This window comes from Primulina tabacum, chromosome 9 (assembly GCF_025594145.1).
Source record: "Primulina tabacum isolate GXHZ01 chromosome 9, ASM2559414v2, whole genome shotgun sequence".
NCBI lineage: Eukaryota > Viridiplantae > Streptophyta > Magnoliopsida > Lamiales > Gesneriaceae > Primulina > Primulina tabacum.
This window is the reverse complement of record NC_134558.1, coordinates 2,466,824-2,475,112: the sequence shown is the minus strand read 5'-3', so window position 1 is coordinate 2,475,112 and position 8,289 is coordinate 2,466,824. Positions and strand designations below refer to the sequence as shown.

Sequence of the window (8,289 nt, the reverse complement as noted above, 5' to 3'; positions counted from 1 at the left end):
AATGAAAATCTTACTTGTTTTCCAAACTGACATGCTGAACAAATTTTATCTTTTAAAAAATCTATTTTGGGCAAACCAGTTACAAGATTGTGGTTACTCAGATAGGCAATAGATTTAAAGTTTAAGTTGTTTAATCTCTTATGCCACAACCAGTTTTGTGAAGATTTGGAAGCAATAAAACAAATTGGTGCATAAAGTTGTTCAGTCCAACTGACTTTGTAAGTATTACCACAACGATATCCAGTTAGGATGACCTCATCAGTTGAGTCTCTAACTGAACACGTGTGTCTGTCAAACTGAACTGAGAAATTATTGTCGCATAACTGACTGATGCTTATCAAGTTATACTTTAAATTCTCCACTAGAAAAACATCTTTAATTGTAAAGTTATCATGGATAAGCTTACCTTTACCCACAATTTTACCTTTGGAGTTGTCTCCAAAACTGATGTTTGGTCCAGTATATTTGATAAGTTGAGATAGCAAATTCGCATCTCCTGTCATATGTCGCGAACATCCACTGTCTAGATACCAAGTTGATTATGTGCTTGTACCTGTTACCTGCAATCACACAGTATATAATTTTGGTACCCATATTCACTTGGGTCCTAAACTAATTAGTCCTTTAGGAACCCAGACTTGAATCAGTCTAACTGATTTCCCAGTTACTGTGTTCCAAATGGTTTTTCTCGAACTTTTGGCAATATGCGTGTGATGTGAGGATGAAACAGTATGAATTATTTCTTTTTTCAACTGATTGTTCTTTTGATACCGTTTTTGAACTGGCTTACAGTTGTAATAATTGTAATAGCTATTCCTTGAGTATTGGTTCTTGAAACTAAATCGTTTAGGTGACCAGTCTCTTGAATCAGTTGAACTCTCAGAGCTATATCCAATTCCATACCGTTTGCCTTTGTTCTTACTTTCAGTCGATTGAACAGTTGGTTTACTTGGTTCTGAATGTTCATTTACCATAGTTGATTTTACAAAGGTAATGTACTTTCCTTTGTTATTATTCAACATTGGCTGAGTATCACTTGCAAAGATTTCAACGTGACTGTTAAAACCTAAACCAGTTTTATCAGCAACTGATTTCTGAGCATTCTGCATTTCAGTTAATGTAACTGAGGACTTGTTCCAAGCTTGAATCATTTCGATATTTTTTGAAATCTCAGTTTTTAACTGACATATCAAAGCTTGGTTCTCAATCAGTTCGGATTTTTGCTTTGCAATATCCCCTTTTAGATTCAACATTTCAACTGATTTATCACTTTCAGTTTTGTTATCATTGGGATCATTTTGCTCAGCTTTGACCTTCTCAAATGATCGAGCAATTTTATGATACTCATTTACCAAGTCATGCAATGTGTTAATGAGTTCCTCACGAGTGAAATCAGTGAAGCTAAAGTCAAATACATGTTCACTTGCTGAATCTAGTTCAACATCATCTGCCATCAAGCACTTGACTTCCTCTTCATCATCACTTGAGCTGCTTGGGCTTTCTGGTTCTGACTCATCACTGTCAGTTTCAGCCCACTTGGATTTGCTCTCTTCAGCCAAGAGCACTTCATGCTTCTTTTTGGATGATCTCTTGTCATCCTTAGTCTTTCTCCTGTGCTCATAGGGCTTCTTTACTTTTTCAGTTGATCCTCGACTGTCCTTCTTTAGCTTAGGACAATCTGCTATGAAATGACCAGATTTGCCACAGTTGTAGCAAACATAAGATTCTTCTTTGGATTGGTTCTTCTGATATTGTTTCTGGAAGTTTCCTTGATTCCTCCTCATGAAACTTCCAAATTTCTTGACAAACAATGACATAGCATCATTGCTCAGCTGATCTGCATATTTGTCAGTTGAACCAGTTGGTTCTTGTCTGACAGCAGTTAAAGCAGTTGTGGCAGCTGGTGTAGAAGGTTCCCCTTCTCTGGTCTGTAGTTCAAATTCATATGCCTTTAGATCAGCAAATAGATCATGTAATTCAACTTTGTTAAGATCTTTTGATTCACGCATAGCCATGGTCTTGACATCTCACTCTTTGGGAAGACTTCTTACCACCTTCAGTGCCACTTCTTTGTTTGAGTACATTTTTCCAAGTGCATTCAGTTCATTGATGATGCAGCTGACTCTTTCATCATATTCGTGCATAGACTCTCCAGCTTTCATCTTGATATTATCAAATTTTTTAACAGCAACTGGTAGCTTGTTCTCCTTGGTTTGTTCATTTCCTTCACACAGCTGGATAAGTTTTTCCCATCTCTCTTTGGTCGTTTTGCACATTTTGATTTTGCTGAACGTGACTTTGTCCAGTGTTTTGTATAAGATGTCCTTGGCCACATTATCCAAGTTTGCTTTTCTTTTGTCCTCAGTTGTCCATTCATCTCTGGGCTTTTCTATACGATGAGGTGCCCCATCAGTAATGGCAACTGCAGTGTTTGCTTTTAGAATCTTCATGGGACCATCAGTGATGACATACTACATGTCGTCATCTTGTGCAGCTAAATAAGCCCGCATTTTGATTTTCCAGTCGTCAAAATCTTCTCTGGAAATCATCGGTATTTTGTTGAATGAAGACATGTTGATCGGTTGTAAGTAAGAATATTCTGAGACAAGATTCGACTGCTCTGATACCACTTGTTAGGATCGGTTGATTGGTTCAAAGGTGTTTAGAAGGGGGGGTTGAATAAACACTCACGATTTTTATAACCTTTTCGAATGAAGTGTCAGTTTGGTGATAAACTGAAACTAGGAATCTTGTCAGTCTATGAAAATCAGTTTAACTGATTACAGTTGCGGAAATAAACTGACTGAAAGATAGAATAAATGACTGAAGTAATAACACGAAGATTTATGGATGTTCGGAGATTGAATAACTCCTACGTCACCCCTTCTATCACAAGGATAGGATATGCACTAAAAGAATTTGATCAATAAAGTCTAATGTATAAATAGGCTAATAAAGTCTAATGTTTGAGACGTTTTATTGAATTCAAAATTTCATTATAACAAATGTATTTTTTAAATAATTTTTTTTTAAAAAAAATGGTTATTGTTGGGGATGACATTGGGATGGGGCGGGGGCGGGTTTTTCATCCCCATCCTCGTCCCCGAATTTCATCTCTACCTTCATACCCGTCCCGATCTCCGTTTTTTCGGGTTCGGAAAAATCACCAAACCCGAAACTTCGGGGATCAACTTTTCATCCTCGCCCCCATCCCCGTTTCAAAAATATTAATATGACAAAACGATGACAGATTTGTAGATTTTCTCAAACCAAAATTTTTTATTATATATTATTATTAGTGATAATATTAATAATAAAATAATATCATTATTATATTATTGATACTAATAATACTTTTATTGATATTATTTTTGAGGCGGGTTCGGGGATGAGGATAGTAATTTCATACCCGTCCAAACTATATCGGGGATTTAAAAAAATCTCCGAACCCGAAAAAATCGAGAATCTACATCTTTATGTCGGATTTTTCCCGTGGAATCCCAAACTCGTGAGGAAAGTTATCATTCTTAGTTATTGTGCAGAAAAATGTTGGATGATCTCCGTTTGTTGTTCATGAAAGAAGAATGCCTATTCCATATAAATAAACCTACCGGCTACTCGTAGATACAGCTAGTGAAAGCAATAGGTACTTTTTTTTTCCCTGAAACAAAAACAATAAGTACCTGAAAAATCAAAATAATTCAAAGATTGATTTTCTGTGATTTTATTTTATAAAAATATCTTTATGCTAATGCTAGTATGTTTAATTTTTCGTTGTTTCTTTCTTTTTTACAGAAAATATTACTAAAAATAGTTTTTCACAGTTAAATTCGAAGAATCAATCCCCACCTTTAAATATCTCATGGATGGAATGGAATGGAATAACATACAACGAAGAATGAACCTTACAAATATGCGTGTAAAAAAGAGATAATTGTGGTCCAAAAATCTCGAGTTTTCTTCTATTTAAACCCTTTGAATCAAAATAACCAATTCATATTTTTCACCCCACCAAAAAGGAGGTGAAGTTTTTTGGTGGAACAGAAAAATTTGTCTTCCATTCGTTTCTTTGGAAACATACCAAAAACTTTTCAACAATGGCGAAGTTCCTGAAACCTTGCTTGTTTCTTTTTGTCATTGTTTTTGTTCTTGGTAGGAATTTTAATTATATTGTACATCCATTTCCCTTCACTTTTTCCAAACAAAATTTTATGACTTATTAATATTACTATTAATAAATATAGTGCAGAGTATTTATAGATTCAAAGTGGGTATTTCAATAAAAAAATTTATGCTATAGAGATAGTATACAGAATGGTTTCAAATAGTTACACGCTGTTTTTGTGTGTTTCACAGGTAATTCCCAAGTTTATGCCGCATTACGGCCTTATGACTACTCATACACAGCTGAGGCAAGCTAGCTTGTCTTCGTGATTTCGTAAATAAACCGATGTAGGACAGGGTATTATCGTGTATCTTATCACCTGATCTTGAATTTTACATGCATGCAGTGTCTGAAAACACCACTGAAACCCCAATACGATGGAGGGATGGTTGTGAATCCTGAACTGAGTCAAGGATTGACTGGTTGGAAACGATATGGAAAAGCCAGGATCAGGATCGGAGTAGCTGATGAAGATGGCAACAAATACATCACTGCTGCCACCGCTGACTTGGCTGCTTCCGCCCGCACCAATATTTCCTTTCATAGCTTTGCACAAGATTTTCATCTCGACAAAGACATGCTCTACTCCTTCTCTGGTACGTTCAACCGAAACTCAATTTCAACCAGTACGGTTTTTCCATGAGTTCTCTGATTACATTAATATTCATTATCTTATGATTTCTTGCTTTCTGACGGAAACTATATATAACATATATTGTTATAACTTTGTGTAGCTTGGTTGCAAGTAAGGGATGGAGAGGCCCATATAAAAGCTAGGATCCAACCAAAACATAGCAATGTCAGTATTATTATTGGCAGGGTCGAGGCTCGAGAAGGTTGTTGGTCCATGCTCAAGGGTGGCTTCATCGTCGACGTCTCCGGTCCCGCGACCCTTTACTTTGAGGTGACTTTATTCTGTTATCTTCATTGAAAGATCCTCGTAATGCCTAGCATATTGTTCCACTAATTTCTTTTCCGAATTTTCAGAGCGACCTTTCCATTGCTGAAATATGGGGAGATAGCATCTCATTGCAGCCATTCACGTATGAAGAATGGAGATCCCACCAATATGAAACCATCGAAAATGTACGGCATTTTTCTCGCTAGATTTTCATGCATGATATAATGCCAGCAGAGCCAATAATTCATATATCCATTTCAGGTACGCAAGTCCAAGGTGAAATTCCAAGCCGTGGACAAAGCAGGTCGACCCGTACCCAACGCCAAACTATCCATCAAACAGATGGAGCCTCATTTCCCACTGGGTAGCGCATTAACCGAGCACATCCTCAACAACACGGCGTACCAGAACTGGTTCCTCCCCAGATTCCGATACACGGTCTTCGACCATGATCTCAAATGGCAGGCCACAGAGAAAGTAAGAGGCGTCGTCAACTACTCGGTGCCAGATAGATTACTCGAATTCTCCAAGGAACACAACCTCAACGTCCGAGGCCACACAATCCTCTGGGAAAACCCGGCAATGTTACCCCCTTGGGTCGGAAACCTTACCGAGAACCGTGAATACTTCCAAGCAGCAGTGGACATGAGAGTGCAGTCGGTGGTGAACAGATACAAGGGCCAATTCATTCACTGGGATGTCCTGAATGAGAACATGCATTTCTCATTCTATGAAGACAAATTGGGCCCTAATACGAACTGTCGATTTGTTCAAGAGGGTGCACGAGATCGACCCGGAAACCCCACTGTTTCTGAATGAGTATTTCACTATAGAGAAGGCAGTGGACAAGCTGGCATCCCCACCTCTTTATTTGAAGAAGGTAGCGGAGCTGAGGAAAAAGGGGTTTAACGGGACTATTGGTATCGGGTTGCAGAGCCATCTCACCTGGTTGAGCCTGCCGTATATGAGAGCTTCGTTGGATGTGCTCGCTTCCACGAAGTTGCCTGTTTGGGTGACTGAATTGGATGTATCCGTTTACGCTCCGGACAGGGTGTGGGCCTTGAACAATGCGATCAGGGAGGTTCATTCTCACCCTACTGTTCAAGGCATGCTGCTTTGGGGTTCATGGCATCCACAGCCAAAAGGGTGCTGGAGGATGTGCTTAACAGATGATAATTTCAAGAACTTGGCTACAGGAGATGTGCTGGACAAGTTCTTAGATGAAGTGAAACATGGAGATGGTGTGCATGGAACCACTGATAGCAATGGTTATTTCGAGGCATCGCTCTTTCACGGAGAATACGAAGCTCATGTCGACACGAATTCCGGTTCGGAGAGATTCCTGGTGTTGCCAACTCTAGAGCCACAAGATCCGGTGATCCTCCCGGTCGCGTGATAAATAAATGACAGAACCAAGAATTCGGATGAAAATATGTATGTATGTAATTGGGTAAACGAAATGTAAAAACTAATGAACTTGTGCAAACAAAGCTTGTGAAAAGGAATAAAACCTTCTTTCAATGGGGATAAAAAAAGCTTGTACCAACTCTAATATTCGATATTATCATAAAAATGACTTATTGAACACATGCAATTTCCCATATTACCTCCAGCTATCATTTAAAAATGATGATGTCTTCAACACGTCGGGGAACATCAACATCGTATTTGGTAGTTTAATTCCATACTTGCATCAAATTTGTATAAATGATGGATTTTTTGAATGGATAATGTTGCACTAATACTTGATCGATAGAAACAGTAAATAATTTGTTTTCATCTCACAAAAGATGCGCCCGAATATGTAGACAGAATCCTGAGGTGTCGCTGCCATGGTGCAAATGCACACAAATTACAGCCCTAATTTCACCATTACAAACCATAAACTCGTACACTTGTAGCGCTATCCCAAAAAAATACGTTCTCAGCCAAAAAACTTCGTTCCAAATAATGTTAACGATTTGTATATATTAAAACAATATCATTCATCTACGTACACGAAACAAGTTCAAAAAGCACAATCACTCAGTAAAAGTTAAATTTAAACATTTCATGATAACCGATGCAAACAAACAAAATGCACCCAAATAAGTGCCTTTAATGTGGAAAAAACTTTGATGTTGTTTGACATATTAAGCAAACACTCCGAAATTGTAAGACAAGTGATATCAGAGCTTTAAACATTGTTGAAGCCACCGCACCCGCTGACGCTTTTTGTGAATGACAGAACAATAGTCTACCCTTCACCACAGCATCCTGGATCTCTTTTCTTGATAAGGCACCGGCGCTGCCACAGTTTAAATTCACTCTACAATTCAGTATGGTGAAAATCCTTTCAATACAAAGATAACCTGCTGGTTTTGAAAAGAGATAATTACATTTATCTCTCGACATATATCTAAATTATTTTTACCAAAGTGTAAATAATTTACAAACCCCGTGAGAGGGGGGGATGAATGAGCCAGGTTGAGCAGTACAGATCATCTAGATAGGAAAATTTACAACATCATTTTTTAGGCGGGGCCAATTGAACAATAAATTTCTAGTAGCTCAGCTAGCACTTCACCTAGAATAAAATGCTCGACCAGTCAAGCTTGACTCAAATTGTGACTGAATTGCTGAGAAGTAGACTCACTACCACCCCTAAATCTACAATTTCCGGAGGATGGGTTGTGTAATTTGCAAACATACATCAGCAGACGTAGATGACATTTGCAACTTGGCAAAAATAAATTATTAAGTTACTGAAGATACCTGGGGCCACAATCGGTATGCAAGTTTACAGCTTTGATATTCCTTTTTCAGTCTTGATTTTTATCATCATCGTCACCTGTACCAGCAGCAGAAAGGCGGAGCCCGAGGGAGCTCAAGTTCACCTATCTTTAGCAATGCCGCTGCAACAAACTCGACTGGATTTAGCACAACTGATCTAGCTTAGATCAAATAAATAATACAATTGTTTGTGCTAGTAAGCTCGAAAAGTAGCCTCAAATGCTACGAATAATTCTGATAAGTGTGAGCTTTTTGAATCTCAAATGAGAGTAATAAATTCAGCAGGGTAACAGCAAGCTTGAAAGAATAGATGAATCGTATTGATAAGTGTTTTTCTCAACTGCTCTTCTCGCCTATTTATAGGCTTCCTTCCAACGGTAACATTAAATATAATTTGAATCTTATATCCGTTGATTGCCACTTCAATATACTTCTGACATTCGTACACTGT

The 8,289-nt window shown here is 38.0% G+C and overlaps 2 protein-coding genes and 1 long non-coding RNA gene across 3 annotated transcripts; 2 read left to right on the top strand and 1 right to left on the bottom strand.

Moving 5' to 3' along the window:
• The first annotated feature begins 4,017 nt into the window (after positions 1–4,017).
• Positions 4,018–6,350, top strand: LOC142554930 (endo-1,4-beta-xylanase 5-like). Its single transcript, XM_075665530.1, has 6 exons — positions 4,018–4,152; positions 4,357–4,412; positions 4,512–4,761; positions 4,900–5,069; positions 5,153–5,251; positions 5,328–6,350. The coding sequence occupies exons 1-6, from the start codon at positions 4,098–4,100 to the stop codon at positions 5,883–5,885; spliced, it is 1,188 nt and encodes a 395-aa protein (XP_075521645.1). The 5' UTR covers positions 4,018–4,097; the 3' UTR covers positions 5,886–6,350.
• On the top strand, positions 6,031–6,462 carry LOC142556852 (endo-1,4-beta-xylanase 5-like). The gene has a single exon (XM_075668352.1). It carries the CDS (start codon positions 6,031–6,033, stop codon positions 6,460–6,462), a length of 432 nt encoding a protein of 143 aa, XP_075524467.1.
• A 788-nt stretch (positions 6,463–7,250) lies between these two features.
• Positions 7,251–7,967, bottom strand: LOC142556430 (uncharacterized). Its single transcript, XR_012822611.1, has 2 exons — positions 7,821–7,967; positions 7,251–7,417 (listed from the first exon to the last, which is right to left on the bottom strand). It is a non-coding gene; the product is annotated as an uncharacterized LOC142556430 (long non-coding RNA).
• Between the last annotated feature and the right edge of the window lie 322 nt (positions 7,968–8,289).

Coding starts and splice junctions, on each gene's coding strand:
- LOC142556852 (XM_075668352.1), top strand. CDS start 6,031: ATGAGAGCTTCGTTGGATGTGCTCGCTTCCACGAAGTTGCCTGTTTGG.
- LOC142554930 (XM_075665530.1), top strand. CDS start 4,098: ATGGCGAAGTTCCTGAAACCTTGCTTGTTTCTTTTTGTCATTGTTTTT. Junction 4,153..4,356: donor TGTCATTGTTTTTGTTCTTG/GTAGGAATTTTA, acceptor TGTGTTTCACAG/GTAATTCCCAAGTTTATGCC. Junction 5,252..5,327: donor AATATGAAACCATCGAAAAT/GTACGGCATTTT, acceptor TATCCATTTCAG/GTACGCAAGTCCAAGGTGAA.